Source organism: Sapajus apella, unplaced genomic scaffold (assembly GCF_009761245.1).
Source record: "Sapajus apella isolate SASKATOON/1434 unplaced genomic scaffold, GSC_monkey_1.0 scaffold138, whole genome shotgun sequence".
In the NCBI taxonomy this organism is placed as follows: Eukaryota; Metazoa; Chordata; class Mammalia; order Primates; family Cebidae; genus Sapajus; species Sapajus apella.
This window is the reverse complement of record NW_022437078.1, coordinates 933,936-958,205: the sequence shown is the minus strand read 5'-3', so window position 1 is coordinate 958,205 and position 24,270 is coordinate 933,936. Positions and strand designations below refer to the sequence as shown.

The 24,270-nt window shown below is 37.7% G+C and overlaps 1 protein-coding gene across 3 annotated transcripts in view; it reads right to left on the bottom strand.

Annotated features, from left to right (window-relative positions):
* Positions 1-6,629: 6,629 nt before the first annotated feature.
* The window catches only part of MRPL22 (mitochondrial ribosomal protein L22), a 29,576-nt gene continuing 11,935 nt past the window's right edge, over positions 6,630-24,270 (bottom strand). Inside the window, exons 3-7 of one of the 3 annotated variants that reach the window (XM_032263809.1) lie at positions 20,614-20,749; positions 15,766-15,831; positions 14,998-15,075; positions 12,408-12,477; positions 6,630-6,921 (exon numbers count right to left, since the gene is read on the bottom strand). In XM_032263809.1, the coding sequence (XP_032119700.1) occupies positions 6,710-6,921; positions 12,408-12,477; positions 14,998-15,075; positions 15,766-15,831; positions 20,614-20,749 (562 nt within the window). In that variant the 3' untranslated portion in view covers positions 6,630-6,709. The remainder of the gene's footprint in view (positions 6,922-12,407; positions 12,478-14,997; positions 15,076-15,765; positions 15,832-20,613; positions 20,750-24,270) is intronic. The other 2 variants (XM_032263810.1, XM_032263811.1) reach the window with 2 other exon arrangements.

Here is a 24,270-nt window from a genome sequence, read left to right as displayed (position 1 = left end):
ATTAAGTAAAATACTAGCACAGAGCTTGCAAATAACAAGTTCCCAGTAAACCAGTAATTATTATTAATGCCATCTTAAAACATAGCACTAAAACTACATTCTTCATTCTCCTAGAGCCATATTCTCAAAATGTAGTCCCCTACAACAGAATTACCCAGAAATGTTTGTTTATAACATAGATTTCTGAAACCAGCCTCTCATAAGACCTAGTGATTGAATCATTGGGGTGAGGACCAGAAGTCTGCATTAACAAGCAAGCATCCTCAATTCCTCCTTTCATACAAAATTTGACAAACACTGGACTAGGGCTGTGGACAAAGAGTGCTTTTATTTTTTTTTTTTTTGAGATGGAGATTCACTCTTGTTACCCAGGCTGGAGTGCAATGGTGCGATCTCGGCTCATGGTAACCTCCACCTCCTGGGTTCAAGCAATTCTCCTGCCTCAGCCTCCCGAGTAGCTGGGACTACAGGCGAGCACCACCATGCCCAGCTAATTTTTTGTATTTTTAGTAGAGACGGGGTTTCACCATGTTGACCAGGATGGTCTCGATCTCTTGACCTCGTGATCCACCCGCCTCGGCCTCCCAAACTGCTGGGATTACAGGCGTGAGCCACCACGCCTGGCCAAGAGTGCTTCTTTTGATGAAGACTAGTGGAAGCAGTGTTGAACACTCTAATTTGAAACTAACCATTTCTAACCATTTTCTGCTAACAAGAGGTGAGTGCCACCTACTGCCTCATTTTAGAATGCAATGCTGAGATTGGTTCGATTCCTCTCCCAGTAATTGAATTTACCATAAAAAATAAATCAATCCTAAACAAGACTATCCAAACAATATAAAGCACTGTTGGAAGAAAAAATAAAAACAGGCTTTACTTAACCAAAAGAAAATTTTCAAAGTTAAAGGTTTTGGAGTTTTATTTTCGTATATCTAATAAACTTCTGTAATTTCAAGGTACTGCTAAAACAGAAAAGGAAAATATAATCCTTCACTTACTGGCCTGTGCCAACAGTGAAAGGAAAAACAGTACCACTGAATGCCCTAAAATACTGTAATGAAACAACATGCAGCCACACTAACTTCCCATGGTCCCAAGAGAAAATTAGCTGAAATAAAAACAATTTTCTTACCTCCTAACATCTATTCAAGTCCAATATAAAAATAGCCACCTGCAGGACACTAGCTGAAAAGTTAACATTCCCTTTCAAAGTTACTCAAAAAGCCTTTTGAAATATAATCTGCTAGCCGGGTGCGGTGGCTCATGCCTATAATCCTAGCACTTAGGGAGGCCGACGTGGGCAGATCACCTACACTCTAAATAAAGGGTTAGAAGAAGATTTACCAAGCAAATGGAGAGCAAAAAAAAGCAGGGGTAGCAATCCTAGTCTCTGATAAAATGGACTTTAAAGCAACAAAGATCAAAAGAGACAAAGAAGGGCATTACATAATGGTAAAAGGATCAATGCAACAAGAAGAACTAACTATCCTAAATATATATGCACCAAATGCAGGAGAAAGCAGATACATAGAGCAAGTTCTTAACTGCCTACAAAGAGACTTAAACTCCCACACAACAATAGTGGGAGACTTTAACACTCCACTGACAATATTGGACTGATCAACGAGACAGAAAGTCAACAAGGATATCCAGGACTTGAACGCAGATCTGGACCAACTGGACCTAACAGACATTTGCAGGACACTCCACCCCAAAAACACAGAACACACATTCTTCTCAGCACCACATCACACTTACTCTAAAATTGACCACATAATTGGGAGTAAATCACTCCTCAGCAAATGCAAAAGAACGGAAATCGTAACAAACAGTCTCTCAGACCACAGTGCAATCAAGTTAGAACTCAGGATTAAGAAAAGTACTCAAAAATAATAATAATAAATAAATAAAAGTACTCAAAACTGCACAATCACATGGAAACTGAACAAATTGCTCCTGGATTACAAATGGATAAACAATGAAATGAAGGCAGAAATAAAAATGTTCTTCAAACCCAATGAGAATGAAGACACAACATACCAGAATCTATGGGACACATTTAAAGCAGTGTCTAGAGGGAAATTTATAGCAATAAATATCCACATGAGAAACAAGGAAAGACCTAAAATCAACACCGTATCATCAAACTTGAAAGAGCTAGAGGAGCAGGATTAAAAAAACTCAAAAGCAAGCAGAAGACAGGAAATAACTAAGATCAGAGCAGAACTGAAGGAGACAGAGACACAAAAATCCCTTTAAAAAGTCAATAAATCCAGGAGCTGATTTTTTGAAAAGATCAACAAAATTGACAGACTATTAGCTAGACTAATAAATAAGAGAGAAGAATCGAAAAGATGCAATAAAAAATTATAAAGGGAAGACCACCATCAATTCCTCAGAAATACAAACTACCATCAGAGATTACTATAAACAGCTCTATGAACATAAACCAGTAAATCTGGAATAAACGGATAAATTCCTGGACAGTTGCACACTTCCAACACTAAGCAAGGAGGAAGTTGAAACCCTGAATAGACCAATAACAAGGTCTAGTTGAGGCAGCAATTAATAGCCTACCAACCAAAAAAAGTCCACGTCCAGATGGGTTCACAGCTGAATTCTACCAGACATACAAAGAGGAGCTGGTACCATTCCTGTTGAAACTATTCCAAACAATATAAAATGAGGGAATCCTCCCTAACTCTTTCTATGAGATCAATAGCATCCTGATACCAAACCCTGGCAGAGACACAACTAAAAAAGAAAACTACAGGACAATATCCATGATGAACATTGATGCAGAAATCTTCATTAAAATACCGGCAAACCAAATCCAACAGCACATCAAAAAGTTTATCCACCACAATCAAGTAGGCTTCATCCTGGGGATGCAAGGCTGGTTCAACATATGCCAATCTATAAATGTAATCCACCACAAAAACAGAATCAAAGACAAAAACCACATGATTATCTCAATAGATGCAGAGGCCTTCACCAAAATTCAACAGCCCTTTATGCTAAAAACTCTCAATAAACTAGGTATCGATGGAATGTATCTCAAAATAATAAAAGCTATTTATGACAAACCCACAGCCAATATCACACTAAATGGGCAAAAACTAGAAGCATTTCCTTTAAAAACTGGCACTAGCCAAGGATGCCTTCTCTCACCACTCCTATTCAATATAATATTGGAAGTTCTAGCCAGAGTAATTAGACAAGAAAAAGAAATAAAGGGCATTCAATTAGGAAAAGAAGTAGTCAAATTGTCCCTATTTGCAGGTGACACGATCATATATTTAGAAGACCCCATTGTCTCAGACCAAAACCTCCTTAAGCTGATAAGCAACTTTGGGAAAGTCCCAGGATACAAAATCAATGTGCAGAAATCATAAGCATTCCTATACACCAACAACAGACAAACAGAGAGCAAAATCATGAGTGAATTCCCATTTACAATTACTACAAAAAGAATAAAATATCTAGGAATACAACTAGCAAAGGATGTAAAAGATCTCTTCAAGGAGAACTACAAACCACTGCTCAAAGAATAGGAGAGGACACAAACAGATGGAAAAACATTCCATGCTCGTGGTTAGGAAGAATCAATATTGTGAAAATGGCCATACTGCCCAAAGTAATTTACAGATTCAACACTATCCCCATCAAGCTACCATTGACCCTCTTCACAGAACTGGAAAAAACCACCTTAAACTTCATATGGAACCAAAAGAGAGCTGGCATAGCCAAGACAGTCCTAAGCAAAAAGAACAAAGCTGGAGGCATCACGCTACCTGACTTCAAACTATACTACAAGGCTACAGTAATCAAAACAGCATGGTACTGGTATCAAAACAGAGATATAGATCAATGGAACACAACAGAGGCCTCAGAAATGCCACAGATCTACACCATCTGATCTTTGACAAACCTGACAAAAACAAGCAATGGGGAAAGGATTCCCTGTTTAATAAATGGTGTTGGGAAAACTGGCTAGCCATATGCAGGAAATTGAAACTGGACCCCTTCCTTACACCTTATACAAAAATTAACTCCAGATGGATTAAAGACTTAAACATAAGACCTAACACCATAAAACCCTAGAAGAAAACCTAGGCAACGCCATCCAGGACATAGGCACAGGCAAAGACTTCATGACTAAAACATCAAAAGCAATGGCAACAAAAGCCAATATAGACAAATGGGATCTAATTAAACTTAAGAGCTTCTGCACAGCAAAAGAAAGAATCATTAGAGTGAACCAGCAACCAACAGAATGGGGAAAAAATTTTGCAATCTACCCATCTGACAAAGGGCTAATATCCAGAATCTACAAAAAACTAGAGCAGATTTACAAGAAAAAAACGAACACACCCATTCAAAAATGGGCAAAAGATATGAACAGACACCTCTCAAAAGAAGACATATATGAGGCCAACAAACATATGAAAAAATGCTCATCATCATTTGTCATTAGAGATATGCAAATCAAAACCACAATGAGATACCAACCTCACTACAGTTAGAATGGCAATCATTAAAAAAATCTGGAGACAACAGATGCTGGAGAGGATGTGGAGAAAAAGGAACACTTTTACACTGTTGGTGGGAGTGTAAATTTAGTTTAACCATTATGGAAGACAGGAATTTCTAGATTCCTCAAGGACCTAGAAATAGAAATTCCATTTGATCCAGCAATCCCATTATATACCTAAAGGATTATAAATAGCTCTATTGTAAAGAAACATGCACACAAATGTTCGTTGTGGCGCTATTTATGTAGCAAAGACCTGGAACCAACCCAAATGCCCATCAATGATAGACTGGACAAAGAAAATGTGGCATATATACACCATGGAATACTATGCAGCCATAAAAAACGATGAGCTCATGTCCTCTGTAGAGACATGGATGAATCTAGAAACCATCATTCTCAACAAACTGACACAAGAACAGAAAACCAAACACCACGTTTTCACTCATAGGTGGGTGATGAACAATGAGAACACTTGGGCAAGGGAAGAGAACAACATTCACTGGGCTAGGTGAGGGGATGGAGGGAAGGGGAGGGATAACACCCACTGGGAGAAATGCCTGATGAAGGTGATGGGGGGGGGCCTCGAGGATGGAGACAGCAAACCACCATGGCATGTATGTACTTATGCAACAATTCTGCAGGATGCTGGATGTACACATGTACACCAGAGCCTAAAATACAATTTTAAAAAAATCTCTTGGTAAAACAACATATTTCCTACTCCTTAGAGCATGTCTATTCAAAAGTGAGATAACATGTATTATCTTAAAAAAATATATAACATTCACAATTTTTAAAAGGTTGGCACAAGTTGCCTGGTAGCATTTTTAAAAGACTGTGCATTTTAAGTTTTTGTTCATACATTATGCATACATATAACCTCCCACACCCATACACACATATATTTGAAAATACTTTGTTAGAATAGCAAGAAAGCACTTCATAAGTTAGACCTGATCTGCTTTTCCAGCTTGGCCCTACCATTTACAGTCACGAATTCCAGCAACAGAGATCTAATCTGCAACAGGCTTTCTCAGGCTCTGCATCTTTGCACACAGTGGCTCACCTTCCAGGACTGCCTTCATCACTCTTCTACCTGGGACCCTGTTAGGGATCTTTAAAACCCTGTTCATGTATTATCATGATGCTTTTTTGATATATTAACACATATTTATAATATTAATTATATTTTAATTAGTTGTTAAAACTTCTGCCTCCAGTACGATACTACAATACCTCTAGAAAAAATGGCTTCAATATGTTCTTGTCTCTCTCCACTCTATTCCCTGCCCTTGACTATTAAGAAACACTGAATATCCCATAAGATGTTCTTGGCTGGTACATGGAGACAGTAACCTTATTCATCACTCTGTTTCCTTTGAGACATCTTAGTGCTTGATTTGCACTCCGCCTGTTCCTAGCTATCTAATTGAACATCTTATATGATCCCTTACCAACTTTTTAAATTACAGCCATCAAAAAAAAAAAAAAAAAAATCCTGTTGGTACTTTTATTGGGAGTGAGTTAAATATATAAATTTTAAGAGGAAACTGCTATCTTTACTTGATAACATTTATCAATTGGTAAGTTCTGTTTCCATTCATTCTAGTCTTCCTAGAATTTCCTCATTAAAGTTTTGAAGTTTCTTCTTACAGGTCCTATGTATCCCTTGTTAAAATTATTTCTAGTATTTTATATTTTTGTTTTATTTTCATTTTGAATTGTATCTTGTTAGGTTTATATTTTTAGTCAAGTTTTGGCCGTTGATGTTTGAATGTAGAATATTTTAACTTACACATAATTTTTATTAGTTCTGATAGATCTTTTGCTTATTTGATTAAATCACCTAGGCAGACAGTCCTATGCATCATGATTTTGTGTACTCTTTTCAATATGTATGCTTCTTTTTGTCTGCTTTATGGTATTACTTACAAATTCTATTGTGTCCGATATTTAAAAAAAAAAAAGCTGATCTCCCCTTCCAAGTCACAAATGCACACAAATGTGCCCAGAGGCTCAAAAGAGATGGGCAAAGCCTTATAAATATTCATACTAGCAGTTATATACTGTTTCAATAATTCAGTGACAAATCTTAAAAAGCATTTGTCTTCAATTTTTATTTTTAGAAAATAAATGGCAAAATATATACACTGTGGAGTCTGAATCTCCCCATCACAGAGTGTGAACGATGGTCCGGCTGCGAAGTTGCTGAATATACTCTTTGGCATGGTCAACTGCCGTCTTTTGTGGCTCAGGTGGAGGTGGGGGACCTTCCACCAACTTCACAAAATAATGGCAATAAACCTTCTCCATGATCCCAAAGTAACCTCTGCCATGGTAGCGGATGCGTTTCAGGCACTGGCCTCGCCCTGAGGTAGACTCAGCTAGACAAGGAAGAAAAAGAGAATTACAGGAAGTGAGTATTATCCACAAGCCTGATCAGCTGAGCAATTTCTGTCCTTTCCTTGACTGGATTCTGAGATTACCTGAGCTCACTGAAACAGGCCAAGGAAGACCCAAAACTATGCCAGTCACTCAACATTTTTGAGTTCCAACTGGGTAGGGGGCTCTATCCTGGACTCCAAGGATATAGTGGTGACCAAGGTATCAACGGTCCCGCTCCTAGACACTCCACAGAGCACAATTTCAAAACTACTGCTTACCATTAGTAGTTTTAAAACACAATCTTAATAACATAAATCTCTTACCCAAACCTCTTTGATATAGTTTGAACCAAATGCACAGCCTGCCATGTTCAGTTCTCTGGAATATAGGCCCAATCTACCCTTCCCATTTTATCTACTCTAGGACAACCTCCTACTTCCTTCACACTATTTTCCTCATTGTACCACACTATTATACTATTATTGCTTATTCCAACCTATGTGCCTTTGCATGTATGGCTACCCTGCTTTAAAAACCTGCTCTTCTCTTGGACATGGCTCCAGATTCCCAAAAGCCTATCTTCAAATGCCAATTTTTTCTAGAAAGTCTCTATAACTATTCTAACACAAATTGACCTTTTCTTCTCTACTCCAACAATACCATTTGTCTGTATTACTCTTTTTGGTCTCAAATCATATGCTGTCTTTATAGGCATCTGTGCTTCATCTGTAAAAGTCACCTCCTCAACCAAACTTGTACTCTTTTTGTATTGCCCCAAAAGTTCACGATCCATAGAAAAAGAAATGATCTTGAAATACATCACCTAGTAATTAATATCATTTTTTCAATACAGAGATCTCTGGTAAATCTGCTCAAATTCTGAAATAAGTTTCAAAGTTTTTCAAGTACATGTAATAGTAATGGTGTATATGGTATTATTATAATTCAGAAGAACAATGTATGTATTCTTCCAAAGAAATATTACTGTCAAAGAACTATGAGTGCTAAATGTTTTAAAATGACACAAAACATATGACCTATTTAATGTGGACAGTATGCACACAGAAAGTACTCAAATACTTTTTGAATGAAAGAATACATTAAGATATCTCAAAAATGAGAAAAACCTGTGTTTTTCTACAGATAATGCCTAACAGGTGTAATGAACTTAAAATACTGCATATTTTCAGGCCAGGTGCAGTGGCTCATGCCCGTAATCCCAGCATTTTGGGAGGCCAAGGCGGGTGGATCACCTGAGGTCAGGAGTTGGAGACCAGCCTGGCCAACATAGTGAAACTCCATCTCTACTAAAAATATAAAAATTAGCTGGGCATGGTGACACATGCTGGTAGCCCCAGCTATTCGGGAGGCTGAGGCACAAAAATTGCTTGAACCCCAGAGGCAGAGGTTGCACTCAGCTGAGATTGCACCACTGTACTCTAGCCTGGGTGCAGAGTGAGACTCCATCTCAAAATAAATAAATAAGTGTGTATATATATACACATAGTAAATATTTCATATTATTAGTATTTAGGTAAATACAAATCTTGAAATTGTAACATCAGAAGCCCTCCCTTGGCCAGGCACGGTGGCTCATGCCTGTAATCCCAGCACTTTAGGAGGGTGAGGCGAGCAGATCGTAAGGTCAGGAAATCGAGACTATCCTGGCCAAAATGGTGAAACCCCATCTCTACTAAAAATACAAAAATTAGCTGGGCATGGTGGCACATGCCTGTAATCTCAGTTACTCGGGAGGCTGAGGCAGGATAATTGTTTGAACCAGGGAGTTGGAAGTTCCAGTGAGCCAAGATCGCGCCACTGCACTCCAGCCTGGCAACACAGCAAGGCTGTCTCAAAAAAAAAAAAAAAAAGAAAGAAAAAAGGAAGCCCTCCCCTCCCACCTTCATCACCCTTAGCCAATAAGACTGATCTACAATGTCAGACGATCACTTTCCCTAAAGTGATTCACTTTAGATGCCAAGAATCACTAAGCAGTGACATTTTATTGGTTCATGTCCACTTGTCAAGGCCTATTCACAGCATCATTAGTCATCATAAGTTTAAAAAGGAAATGAACTTTCTAAATCTGTGGTCATGTAATACCAGGTATTAGCTTTAGACCAATGACAGGCATTTGAAAGAACTACCATATAATGAGAATATATGCTATCAAAAAAGCACTTCCTTTAAAATGCCTATACTTATTTCAGGGTACTGAAAGAACCATTGCTGAACTAAAATAGTATCCAATAAGTAACTAGTCTTTCAAAACTCTAAGAGAAGTCTATGGAATGAAATGTCTAGGCCTTTCCCAAGAACACAATAAGATAAATCAGTTTCCCATATTTTATGGGTAAGAATCAATAGTGTATTTATTAAACAAACAGCTTCCCAGGCCTCTCCACTGGGGTTTCAAGTCCAGTGGGTCTGTGCCAAGGCTTGGGAATCTATATTTTAAATAACAACCTCAAGATGATTCTTACTGAAGAAGCTTGGCAAATACAGGATAAAATGTCTGATACATCATACTTTTCCTAAGGATACTCATCTCTTTTGATTATAGAATTAGGCATTAAAATACTTAGTAAATAAAAATTTTTTAAATCATAAATTCAAACTTGCTCACCCTACTTAAGAAAAGTGATCAACACAGAAGTAGATGAAAAGAGAGTATAGGTAGGGCAGAGATTTTTCAGCAGAAATGTGCACAAAAACTCTGGATTAAAGGGTTAGGCGATGTGGCTCATCCCTGTAATCCCAACACTTTGGGAGGCTGAGGCAAGAGGATTGCTTCAAGCCAGGAGTTCAAGACCAGCACAGGCATCTAAACAAGACCTCTGTTTCTATAAAAAAAAAATGTTAAATTAGCTAGGTGTGCTGGCACATGCCTGTAGTCCCAACTACTCAGGAGGCTGAGGCAGGAGGATGACTTGAGACCAGGAATTCAAAGCTGCAGTGAGCTGTGATCACACCACTGCACTCCAGCCTAGGTGACAGAGCAAGTCCTCATATCTAAAAGTAAAATAAGATAAAATAAAGGGCCATTTATGTAGGATTGGTTAAGTATATTTTTGCTTAATGGCAACAGTGGACCCTGTTCCTTCATTTGGAACAAAAGGATTAAGCTCTTTAGCCTATCTCTCTTTACTATAATTATTGAAAAGGATTTAAAGACAGTTATTTAAAAAGGTTTAAAGACAAATCGTATTTCATTTGGATCTGAAGTCCATTACAAAGTCTATCAGCTAAGAATCTCATATTCCTGTAAAACTGCATAAAATCAATTAAATCTGATATGATATTCAGAGTCACAGAGCAGGAAAAATCAGTAAGAGGTTTTAAGCAAATGGTCTTGCTCCTCATCCCTTCCAATGATTCTGAGCCCTCCCCCAGCATTATTTATTCATAATGCTCCCAGAAGAAAATGCTTATGATTGGCTGGGCACAGTGGCTCACGCCTGTAATTCCAGTACTTTGGGAGGCCGAGGCAGGTGGATTGTCTGAGGTCAGGAGTTCAAAACCAGACTGGCTAACATGGTGAAACCCCATCTCTACCAACATACAAAAAAATTAGCTGGGCCTAGTGGCCTGTGCCCGTAATCTCAACTCAGGAGGCTGAGGCAGGGTAATTACTTTTAACCAGGGAGGTAGAGGTTGCAGTGAACCAAGATCACACCTCTGCACTCCAGCCTAGGCGACAGAGTGAGACTCTGTCTCAGAAAAAAAAAAAAAAAAAATTAGCCAGGTGTGGTGGCAAAGTGCCTGTAGTCCCAGCTACTGAGGAGGCTGACGCAGGATAATCTCTTGAATCCAGGAGGCAGAGGTTGCAGTGAGCCAAGATCACGCCACTGCACTCCAGCCTGGGTGATAAAGCGAGACTCCACCTCAAAAAAAAAAAAAAAAAGAAAGAAAGAAAAAGAAAATGCTTATGATTAACTACTATGGCCTTGCATCTTCTGAGTTGTCGTTTTGATTTCTCTCTGCATCTCTGCATGTATCGGAATAAAATTATGCAAGATTCAGCTTTAAAATATGGTATTTCATTTGAAAATCAACTAATCTGAATTTCAGAAGGAGGTGTGGTGGCCAGCATCAATTCCAGGTGAGTTGAATTGAGATTTTAACATAACCAGCAGAGAGGCTATGTGAAAAAGTAGAATTTAAATGTCTTTTTACTCTAAATACTGAAAAATTATAAAATACAATTAGTTCCACTTGTAATGATTCAGCCCTTTCTTCTCCATCTGGAGAGCAGTTGTTCCCCACACCTTTTCTTTTCTTTTTCTTTTCTGATGGAGTTTCACTCCTGTTGCCCAGGATGGAGTATAATGGCACAGTCTCAGCTCACCACAACCTCTGCCTCTCCCGAGTTCAAGCAATTCTCCTGCCTCAGTCTCCAGAGTAGCTGGGATTACAGGCATGCGCCATCATGCCCGGCTAATTTTGTATTTTTAGTAGGGACAGGGTTTCTCCATGTTGGTCGGGCTGGTCTCAAACTCCCAACCTCAGGTGATCTGCCAGCCTCAGCCTCCCAAAGTGCTGGGATTACAGGCGTAAGCCACTGCACCCGGCCTCCCCATATCTTGAATTTAAAATAGCTTTAAGTAAAATAATGCTTATATGTAGGTACAGCGGTTTACGAAAATTTTGCTTCAACATCAACATCTTTGTCCGATTGTAAAACTGCTGAAGTTAGGAGTAATTGCTGCTGTAGTGAGAAAAAAACAGTAACTCCAACCACTGCTCCACTTTCCCATGGTGTTGGGAAGGGGCAAGAGAGTTTTCTAATAAGCATTTATCTCCTTCTCGGAAAAGAACTGTGTGAAGGTCTGCAGCAAAAAGATTCCTTACCTTTGTATAGCACATCATGCTTCCCAAAGCATTTTAACTTATATTAGTTTAATTTGATGTGGAACAACCATGAAAAAGCAGAGCTAACGCTTCAGGATGTAATAACAAAGTGGAACAAACACATTTGGGTCATCAGAGCCTTTCAAGGCCCCTTGGCTTCTATAGTTCAACAGATCTTCCATTTTGATAACTGGAAGGTTAAATTACAGGACACCTTTATGGATTAGGCACTGGCTTGGCACATTATAAATAGAGATTTTTAAAATGCACCTGTGATCATTTATTTACCTCCTTCCAGTTGACAACTTTAAAAACATGTTATACTATTTGTTACATTACAATTAAAGGACCACTCTATGTACCAGTCTTGGTATCTATTATTTAGTAATTATTAGCAATTAGCTTTGTAATCTCAATCTCATTACAGAACAGGTAAGAGTAAAACAGTACAGTTATTGTCATGTATAACTAATTAAAATTAAAATGCATACAGCTGAAGAATAAGCCATTTCTAGCAATTTTCACTGACAAACCAAGTCCTGAGGTGTTAGACATTAAAGACTGTTGTTAGATTAAAAATATGGCATTACTATTGGAAGACACTTTCTAATGCTAAGAATATTAAAAATCTTACCTATATATAAATTGGATCTGAATTCCACATTGTGGTCTCTCACTGCCATATCTTGTGCTTCTAAGAGAACCTGAAATAAGAAAAAGAAAAGCACTTATATGGCTAACCCTAAAGTAAAATGGAATTATGTTTCTCATCTCTCATTATCTCTGTACTATGATTACTAATCACATGCTTCCATAGTCAATTTTAAAAAGAGAATGTCAAGTGATAAGAGTACAAAGGAGAAGGGAGCTTTCTTTCCTCAGACCAAGAATTGTAAATGCAAAAAAAAAAAGAAAAGAAAAGAAAAGTAAATGCATAGAACACAGCCCATCCTACTAAGTTTTAAATGACACGTGTAAGCTCTAAGAAGAGATAGTGCCACTTATAAGCAACACCCTTGCTAAGGAACATTATGACTTTGGGTCAGAAACTTGTCAGAAAGTTCCCAAGGCCAGATGCGGTGGCTCATACCTCCGTGATCCCAGCACTTTGGGAGGCCAAGATGGGCAGATCACATGAAGCCAGGAGTTTGAGACCCCCCTGGTCAACATGTCAAAACCCTGCCTCTACTAAAAATACAAAAATCAGCCAGGCGTAGTGGCACATATTTCTAATCTCAGCTACTTGGAAGGCTGAGGCTGGAGGGACCGCTTGAACCCAGGAGGTGGAGGTTGCAGTGAGCCAAGATTGCACCACTGCACTCCAGCCTGGGCAACAGAGACCCTAGCTTAAAAAACAAACAAAAAGTTCATGAAACTCAATAGCTTAATCTTACTGAAAAGTCTTAGCCAGGCATGGTGGCTCACGTCTATAATCCCAGCAGTTTGGGAGGCTGAGGCAGGAGAAATGCTTGAGGCCAGGAGTTCAAGACCAGCTCATCTCTACAAAAGTAAAAAATAACTGCTGGACGTGGTAGGACACACCTGCAGTTCCAGCTATTTGGGAAACTGAAGGATGAAGATCCCTTGAGCTCAGGAATTCAAAGCTGTAGTGATCTGTGATCGTGCCACTGTACTGTAGCCCTGGGCAATGGGGTAAGACCCTGCCTCTAGAAAATAAAAATCTAATTAAAAACTAGAATAAAATAAAAATTCTTAAACTTTGGATGCAAAGTAACCATTAACATCAGACAAGTACAGAAAATCACACTTGACATAGTAATTTCCTTGAAGAGGTTAATTATCAGACTTACTCTCCATAAATATTTTGAATTAAGTTAACTTTCTCCAGAACACATTTTTGTAAAAATAGGACAATTGTCAGAAATAACAGAAACCAGATCTTTTACTCCTTAAAAGATAAAAAATGTAGTACAAGGCTGGGTACACAACAAATACCTGTAAATGCATTCTCAATTGAATTAAATATAGTAAAACCACAGCATTACAAAGGAACCTTTTAGAAGTCTGAATCTATCAATCTCAACTATTTATTACTATTAAACTGAAAGGTTAGAACTGACTTTAGGTGAGAATTAACTGAAAATATAGAAAATAATACTGATATCCACAGACGGTAAGGAACAATAATCAATACAGCTTTTTGAAACAAGAATATTAAAAAATGAAAATATATGTAATAAAAAAAGAATATTCATGTTCCTAGAATGAGTCATCACAATTACCATAGCACATTTGTATCTAGTGAATTAGCTACATTTAGAGTTGGAAGGAGCTTTAGGGATCATCTAATCCAATCCCACATAGTTTAGGTCAGAAAAATAGAAACTGATTAAGTGTCTCGCCCACGGTCAAAAGAAAAATATCAGAGAAAGGACTAGAGTCCAAGTCTCTAGAGTTCCAGTCCAGTGCTCTTTCCATTTAGTTACAAAATCATTTAGTTATAAAAACTCTCCTTTATGCGGAAAAAAAAAATCTTCTAAAAAATATACCTTGAAGTTCAGCCTTGCTCAAAGAAATAAAGAAATAAATAATATACATACACAAGCATACATATATACACACAAATACACACATATATGTATACATATATATGCACCAAGTCCCAAATCATTAAAAATAAGATTTATCACATCTTAAGACTAAAAAATAGATAAATATCTGGTGGAAATAAAAGCATCTCAGGAGGCCGGGCGCGGTGGCTCACGTCTGTAATCCCAGCACTTTGGGAGGCCGAGGCGGGTGGATCACGAGGTCAAGAGGTCAAGACCATCCTGGTCAACATGGTAAAACCCTGTCTCTACTAAAAATACAAAAAATCAGCTGGCCATAGTGGTGCATGCCTGTAGTCCCAGCTACTCGTGAGGCTGAGGCAGGAGAATTGCCTGAACTCAGGAGGCTGAGGTTGTGGTGAGCCGAGATTGCGCCATTGCACTCCAGCCTGGGTAACAAGAGCAAAACGTCATCTCAAAAAAAAAAAAAAAAAAAAAAAAGCATCTCAGGAAATAAATGTCTAAAGCACAAAACATTCCTAAGGTATATGAACATTTAATAAACTGAGCGCCCTAAATCTGTATGATATAAAGTATGTATTTACAACAGAAAATTCAGGGAATTCATGATTTAGGCTAAGCTTACTAATAACTGCAAGTCAGCTGCATTCCCCAGGTCCCCATTCCCTACCACACCCAATCTTATAAGTTTACCTCTTTAATTATTTTGGCCCCTTTTTTGTCACTGAATTCCAACTGAGCCAAAGCCTGGTCAATAGACATTCCTCGTATCTAGAATTAAAGGGTGAGAGACAAAAGAAAATAAATTAGTTTACAAAGTCAATGTTTTCAATGAAAGCCTTACATAATTTGAATAACTTGTAAAAACACTGAATTGAACCAAAATAGAAGAAAACAAGTTTGAGAGGAGATACTATTCTCTTTAAGTCAAAATGAAACAAACATTTTAACCATAAAACTTAGACTGTAACAGTTTCAAAAACATTAAAAGTCAGCAAACATGACAGAGAAAGACCACAGGCTGGTAACAACTAGACTAGGCATTAAAGGCATCTCCTTCTCCTATAGGATAAATGTATTACATGCATATTTGCTGCCTTTTTCTTCCCTCATCTATAAATTTCATTTCCTAGGGAAAAAAACTTAAAAGCAACATTTTAAAAATAGGTTGAATCAAGTTTACAGATAAATAAGCAGGTTTCCTGGATTCTCTGGTTATAGCCAAATTCCTGATGCCTTTGTTTTAGTATCTATCTATCCAATATGATTTAGTTTCTCAGAAAAAGGTGAAAATCAACAAAAATCATACATCTCTGAACAATCATTCTTTTGATGGCCTACCAATTGTATCATATTCCTCATAAATCTTTTTTATTTTTCAAATCCTGGGGTGAGGTGTGGGGAGGGGAATTCATAGCTTCTTTCATAAATTATTATATGGTAATAGTCATTGTAGCTTACCAATTTTGCCAAATACCACATCTTATCTTTGCTGTATTTAATTTGTCTCCGACAGTGGTAGATTTCCTTACAAATAGGAAAACAAAGAACAGAAAGAAAATTTTAGCACGTTTATCACAAAATGACAGTAAAATATACTGTTATTAAAGTTTTTACTTTCTAGGCCTACAGAAAATGCTGCCACAAGAAATAGAAATATTACTAAGAATTTAAAGATTATTTTCCCCTACACAAAGTTGTACTTTTCCCAAGTCTCACTATGTTAAAAGATTACTAAGGGAGAAACAGAAACTGTACAATGGCTGGTTTGTGTCAACACCCGCAACATTTCTATCCAGAGAAATACTAAAAGATTTAAATGAAAGTATCTTGAAACAATTTAGCTGATTAAAAGAACTGAAGAAAAAGTACAACAAGAAAAAAAAAGTTCATTGGAGAAAAATGGCAAAATGGACAAAATAAGTGTTTTCATGCGAAAAGGCAATATTCTAGGTGTTTGGTCAAGAAAAGGTTCTAGAATCAGACTGCCTGGATTTCAATCCTAACTCTGCCATTGACTAGCTACATAATCTTGAGCAAGCTAGTTAACCTCTTCTGTAAAAAAAAGATAGTGGTATCTGCCTCTTAAAACAATAATTGGAAATAAAATAACCTATTTCAAGAAATTATTTTATAGTGCCTGGCACATGGTAACTTCTCAGCAAGTTTTAGCTTTTATTATCTCCTAAAAGGGTAGGTATGTCCTGTTTAATTATAATGTATAGTTCAAAAAGCACTTTTCACATTCACTATTTCATTTAGTGTAACTTTATGAGTTGAGAGGGGAAATATTTTATATACAAGCTGAAAATCAGAGAAATCAAGTGACTTGTCTAAGACCACAGGTTTGCAAGAGACAAAGTTAGAATTCAAAGAACAGAGAAGCATGATATACCTGATATAATGTCTAGCACGTCTACTTTCAAAACTTCCCCTATTGACTCTAAAACCCACTTTCTTCCCACTACTATGCCATACTGACACTTCAAAAAAATTAGAAAACATGTGTTCTGGGAATCTATAGCAAGGAGGTTTCAAAACTTTCTAAACCCATTTCTACTAAAACCCGTCTCTACTAAAAATACAAAACTTTCTAACACTCTGACTCCTGCTGGAAATTTTCAAACTCTGTCTCAGAAAGAGCAGAGTTTTCTCAAGCGGTCATCTTTTAATATGTGGCAGATTTCTTTTCAGTTGCAAAAGAAGCAGACAGCCTGAAACTGTAGCAATAGCCTAATTACATTTTCAGCAATAAGTCCTGGGGAGCAAGGCAGAGGAAAGAACTGTCATGACTGATAATAATAATCTGCAAAAATTAATCCACTCAATGAAATCTTTCACATAGAAAAGACCATTTAATTTGTGCATTCTTGTGGCAGGATATCTTTAAGCCTTAATTTTGTATGATTACCCTCAAATTTTATAAATATAAAAAATTATACTCCTGACCAGAAGATGGCAAAATGGAATGAAGTGTTTACAAGAAAAGTGAAAGTTACTTAATCATCCTCTTCTAAAACTAAAAAAAACCTCAGCATTTACTTTGGGCAGATGAAATGTCTAAGGGCACTTTCTAAAGATAAACTAGACAAAGTCTCAGTACATAAGTATCAGGCAAATAGATGAAGTAACAAAGTTGGAAGTCAGAAGGCCTAGTTATATATCTCTGCCATAAGCTGACCTACACAGTAAATTAGATGCAGTGAGGATAGGATACATAAAATAGTTATTCAAATGAAGTAAATGTATGTGTAAATTATGAAATGTCTAAATCAATAACTTTGGAATAAATCAATTTATTTTTAAATGCATATAATAATTCGAATGAGGAAAAAGGAATAAAAGTTCTGGCCAGGCGCTGTGGCTCATACCTGTAATCCCAACACTTTGGAAGGCCAGCCAAGGGAGGCAGATCACTTGTGCCCAGAAGTTTGAGACCAGCCTGGGCAACGTGACAAAAACTCATCTCTACTAAAAATATAAAAATTAGCTGGGTATGGTGGCATGTACCTGCAGTCCCAGCTACTTGGGAGGCTGAGGTGGGAAGATCTCTTGAGCCCAGGAGGTCAAGGATATAGTAAGCCATGACTGCATAACTGCACTCTAGCCTGGGCAACAGAGTGAGAACCTGTCTCAAAAAAAAAAAAAAAAAATGTTTCAGGCCAGGTGCAGTGGCTCATGCCTATAATCCCATGGCTTTGGGAGGCCCAAGGTGGGTGGATCACTTGATGCCAGGAGTTGCAGACCATCCTGGACACATAGAGAAACCCCATCTCTACTAAAAATACAAAAATTAGCCGGGTGTGGTGGCACACGCCTGTAATCCCAGCTACTTGGGAAGCTGAGGCACAAGAATTACTGGAGCCCAGAGGTGGAGGCTGCAGTGAAGCAAGATCATGCTACTCCAGCCTGGGCAACAGAGCTAGACCCTGTCTCAAAAAAAGAAATTCTTACTAGAACTTTATGAGATTCAGATTTATATTAATGTATTATTACCAATATGCTGATTAATCCATAAATTAAAAATATGTCTCACATAGAAATGGTTGTTGGGAGACTGAAGGAAAAGTGGAAAAATAAGAAATGGTAGCTCAAAGAGTTCTGACACAGTCTTATTACACTTTTCATTTATTTAACATAGCTTTTTTCAAAGACATTGCAAAAGTAAACTCAAGCCCAAAGTAACAGGGTGTAACTATCATAAAGAAAGCCCTTTCATTTCTCTCTGGCCCATTTTCTTTACATGAAGCCCACATAAGATAAAATCTACATAAGAATCTATACTCTTTGGAAATTAGTGCTAGCTAAACTAGGAAATTAGTCTTAAGAATATTAGGAGTAGCCTAAAACAACTCTAAATTGGTAACATTCTTTTTTTTTATTATTTTTATTATTTATTTTTTTTTTTTTTTGAGACAGAGTTTTGCTCTTGTTGCCCAGGCTGGGTGCAATGGCATGATCTCCGCTCACCACAACCTCTGCCTCCCAGGTTCAAGGGACTTTTCCTGCCTCAGCCTTCCGAGTAGCTGGGATTACAGGCATGTGCCACCACGCCCAGCTAATTTTGTATTTTTAGTACAGATGGGGTTTCTCCATGTTGGTTAGGCTGGTCTCAAACTCCCAACATCAGGTTATCTGCCCAGCCCAGTAACATTCATTTTAATTTACTGCTGCAGGGTTTGCTCACTATCCAATCCACTGTTATTCATTGACTATATATTCTAATGCAGAAGATCAGAATTAGGTAGAATGGTAGATATTATCTGGCCCTCTTTTCAGCTAGAGATAAAACATTTTAATCATGGCTGTAGCTAGCAGATTGTAAAGTCTGAGAGACATTGTACATTATAGCACAGTATTATGAACTATATGGCCAGTGAATAAATTATTTCCAGTAAGTTAGATATTTATGAAGGATATCAGCCTTACCAGTCATAACAGGTACAACTGACGAACCAATATTAATTTACTAAATAATGTTTAAAGTCAGAAAATGTTCAGTATTTCCCAAATATCATAATCTGTCCCCCAAAGGATTACTGAAACAAAATCTGTGCAAAATAGAGAAATTAAGGTTTTCCAAAATACCTATACAAAATCAAATCAAATGTCTTCCCACAGGCTCTTGTATAAGAAAAATAAATGATATAAAAAAGTTAATCAAAATAGTTTATTAAATATAACACACAAATTACTAGACTGATAGTGTTCATCATTTGCTAGAGTTAAGCAGATCACATACTATCAACTATTTGAATTTTGCCACTTGGAGTATATCCTAAAGCACATCTTTTTAATATCTAAAAATATTAGGACCACACAATATAAGTGTGCTGTTAGATTCTGGATTCGACAAATATTATTATTTTCAATTAATACCTGAATTTCAAAGAGCTTAATTAAGAAGCAAAAAAAGTTCATTAGTTACAGGAAATTTTTTATTTACGGTATTTGTGCAATTAGGTAACATTTCATTTAGTAAATTTTGGTTAATTACAAAATGGAGACGAGCCCGGCCAACATGGCAAAACCCTGTCTCTACTAAAAATAGAAAAATTAGCTCGGTGGCATGGTAGGCATCTGTAATCCCGGCTACTCAGGAAGCTGAGACAGGAAAATCACTTGAACTTGGGAGGTGGAGGTTGCAGTGAGCCAAGATCACGCCACTACCCTCCATCCTGGGTGACAGAGCAAGACTCTGCCTCAAAAAAATAATAATAATAAAAATAAAATAAATAAACAAAATGAGGTCAAACTTAATAGCCTAGACTGACAAATCTTTCAAGTTGTGATGTCCTGACAAAACACAGAAGTTGAAAAGTTATTTGTTTATTCTGTACAGATAAAGATAAATCTCCAGTAGGAACCCAAAGATTAACTTCAAACCAGAAAAAGAAAAAAAAAAAAAAAACAGTGTGTCTATACTCAAATATATAGCACTGGAAAATCACATACATAATTTAAACACTGGTCAGTAGTTTAAGTCATTCTTGCCAACTCCACATGCTCCATCATTAAGAACTCATGAGTAAGCCTCTCAGAGTCAAAAATCAGTATGCCTTAAACTCTTAGCTTAGTTTTAAAGTTAAGGTCCCTATCCAGGAGGTTAAGTAAAGACAAACAATTAGGTAAAGAATTACAATCTTTCACAACTATCGAAGAGATAAATCTATTACATCTTCTATGTCAATTAGAGCCAACTGTTATATAATTTTTATTTTTTTAACATAGAATAATGAATCATTACTTATCACTTTAAGAGTAAGAGCACTACCAGGATTAAGAGATTAGTTCTGCCCACAAACTTACCGCTGGTCTCCGAGGTTCTCCAGGCAGTTGTGGTGGATAAACAATTTTATTCTTCCTCTCCCATTTTCGAGAAATGTCAAGAGAAGCACTTGTGTGGATATATGATTGAGGTAAAACACTGTGAAATGAAAGAAGCCTATAAAACAATAGACACAACCTTTTTGTAGAGTTTACGTATCTTCTGAACCATTATCATCTCCATTTTGATGAAAACAATTTAAGGATCACAAGTGGAAATATTCTAGAGGTACTCATTAATAGAGACTACTTTTAAACAACACAAAGAGCCAGTTTATTGGAGGATAACAAGAGACAAAGTAAACACATACAAGTCAAAGAGTTAATAGATATTAACTCAAGATTTCTTGTCCTGACTGGCCAATAATACTGTCTTCTTAAGTCAACCACTCCTAACAAAGATTTAGAGAAGACATAATAGCTCTCTGATCTGACCTGTAAGATTGCCCAACTTTGTTGAGTAACTAAGACAAATACATAAAACAATTAAGAGACAATATAAACCTACATAACTAAAATACAGGAAACAGCAGAGGATTTCAGAGGTGACTTCAGGTGAATCTTGAACAACATCCTAATTGATATGGTTTGGCTCCCTGCAAATCTCATCTTCAATTGCAATCTATACATGTTGAGGGAGGGACCTGGTGGGAGGTAACTGGATCATTGAGGAAGTTTCCCCCATGCTGTAGTGAGGGAGTTCTCAAGAGATCTGAATGATTTAAAAGTGGGAGTTTCCCTACGTTGTCTCTCTCTCCTGCTGCCTTGTGAAAAAGGTGCTGCTTCCCATTTCCCTCTGCCATGATTTTACGTCTCCCGAGGAATCCTCAGCCATGCAGAACTATGAGTCAATCAAATCTCTTTTGTTTATGAGTTACTCAGTCTCAGGTAGTATCTTTATAGCAGTGTGAAATGGACTAATACACTAATTGTCAGAGGAATGGGCAACAACAAATATATCATCTATGCAGAGCTACAGAGTTGAGAAGTAAGGGCAGACGTGTGACTGAGTCAGAATTTGTTAGGTATGGGAAAATATTGGAAAGGTCATTGAGGCTAGAGTGGTTGTCTTTGAATGCCAAACTAATGGGCTGAGAGTTGATGATGAAAATCCCAAATTCATTATTCCTTGACCTCTTCCTCCACAATTCAACTGCTTTAATAATATACAACTAGTCATTCTACCGTTCCCATCTTCTGCTACTTCCCCAGCATCTGCTACTTCCCTATATCATTAAATAAAATAATTCTTGAATGGTGTGCCAGAGTTTATCTTCAACTTCCCAATCATTTTCATCCTGCCAGAGCTAGTTACCAAGTCTTACAGATGCCTCCCCTGAAATAGCTCTCAAATGCTTTACCTCTTCTCCAATCTAATTAGAATATATAGTCAATAAATAACAGTGGATGGATAGTGAGCAAACCTTGCAGCAGTAAATTAAAATGAATGTTACTGGGCCAGGCAGATAACCTGATGTCAGGAGTTTGAGACCAGCCTGACCAACATGGAGAAACTCCGTCTCTACTAAAAATACAAAATTAGCTGGGCACATGTCTGTAATCCCAGCTACTCAGAAGGCTGAGGCAGGAAGGTCACTTGAACCTGGGGGAGAGTGTTTGAAAATATGATGAGGGAGAGTAGAGGTTACAGATAAGATTGGCCATGAGTAGTAAATGTTGAAGTTGGGTGACAGATACATGGAGGTTCACCATATTGTCTACTTTTGTATATGTCTAGGTATATCCAAATAAAAAGTTGACACAGCAAACTTTGGTATTTCCCTACTGGCCACAATACAGAGTCCAAACTCTTTAGCAACACATAGAAGGCCTTTCATAATCTATACCCAACCTGCCCTTATGGCCTAGCCATAGAGATGTTCCTTGTTCCCTGAACAAGCCTTTACTCAAATTGTTTTCTCCTGCCTTATTATCTCCTGAATGAAATGCTTATTCTGTTTTAAGTTCTAGCTCAAATATCACTTCATTATGAAACATCACCTAATCCCTTCTCCGATACTGATTCTCGCATTGTCTTAATACTTTGTTCTTGCCAGCCATACAGCAATGACTTGGATTACTGTACTATCATAAGTGGCTATAATAGAATGAGTTATTGTACCAAGTGTACAGATGTTGAGCATTTAAAGGACAAGTCCGACATTCTTTGTATTCTAGCACTAAGAACAATGTCTGGTAGGTGGATACTGAGTAAACATTTAACTCAGACTTACATGCTCAAAGTCGTTGTATATTGGCATATTCTCACACAAATACGCAACTTGGATGATTTACTTGGCAAACAAAGCCTTTGTTTTTAGTCTTCGAGCAATTCAGACAAAAGACTCAAACAAATCTATTTTTCTAGTGTATCATTTTTACCTCGAGTTCACTACCTCATATCCTAATATCAAGATTAATGCCATCAAAATACCTAACAAAATCTATACCTTTGCCATCCACATTTAGGTTCCAATGTCTTAACTGAAAAGCACAAAATTAGGATACATGATGTATGCAGGCATATTTTCCTAATGAATTTAAGCCAGGTGATGAGAGCTGAGGCTATAGAGTCAAGCAGACCTGGGTCTAAATCCTAACTCTAATTTACTAGGTGAATGGTCTTGGGGAAGTCAAAAAACTTTCTGGGTCTCAGTATTCCCATCAGTAAATAGAGTAATAGTAATTACCTCATAGCCTTCTAAACAAGCTCAAATGCAAGTAAAATACTTAACCTGATGCAGGGCTCAATAAATTTTAGGTATTATTACTTATGGAATGAGGAGGATAATAAGTACTTAATTCTTAATAAATAATTGATATAGTACATCATACAATGTCTAGCCCATGATAAACACTGATGGCTAGCGTTATTTTTAAATTAGGCTCTTTGACCAAGTATGGTGGCTCACGCCTGCAATGCCATCACTTTGGGAGTCCATGATAGTAGGATTGTTTGAGGCCAGGAATTCAAGATCAGCCTAGGCAACACAGCAAGACCTTGCCTCTGGGGTTTTTTTGGGTTTTGCTTTGTTTTGTTTTTTGAGACAGAATTTCGCTTTTGTCACCCAGGCGGGAGTGCAATGGCACGATCTCGGCTCACTGCAACCTCCTGGGTTCAAGGGATTCGCCCACCTCAGCCTCCCAAGTAGCTGGGATCACAGGGATTACAGGCCACCGCATCCAGCTAACTTTTTTTATTTTTAGTAGAGATAGAGTTTCGCCATGTTAGCCAAGCTGGTCTCGAATGCCTGACCTCATGTGATCCGCCCACCTCAGCTTCCCAAAGTGCTAGGATTCCAAGTGTGAGCCACTTAGTCCATTTTTTTTTTAAGGGTATTAAAAAATTTTATTTTTGCCGGGCGCGGTGGCTCAAGCCTGTAATCCCAGCACTTTGGGAGGCCGAGGCGGGTGGATCACGAGGTCAAGAGGTCGAGACCATCCTGGTCAACATGGTGAAACCCCATCTCTACTAAAACTACAAAAAATTAGCTGGGCATGGTGGCACGTGCCTGTAATCCCAGCTACTCAGGAGGCTGAGGCAGGAGAATTGCCTGAACCCAGGAGGCAGAGGTTGCGGTGAGCCGAGATCGCGCCATTGCACTCCAGCCTGGGTAACAAGAGCGAAACTCCGTCTCA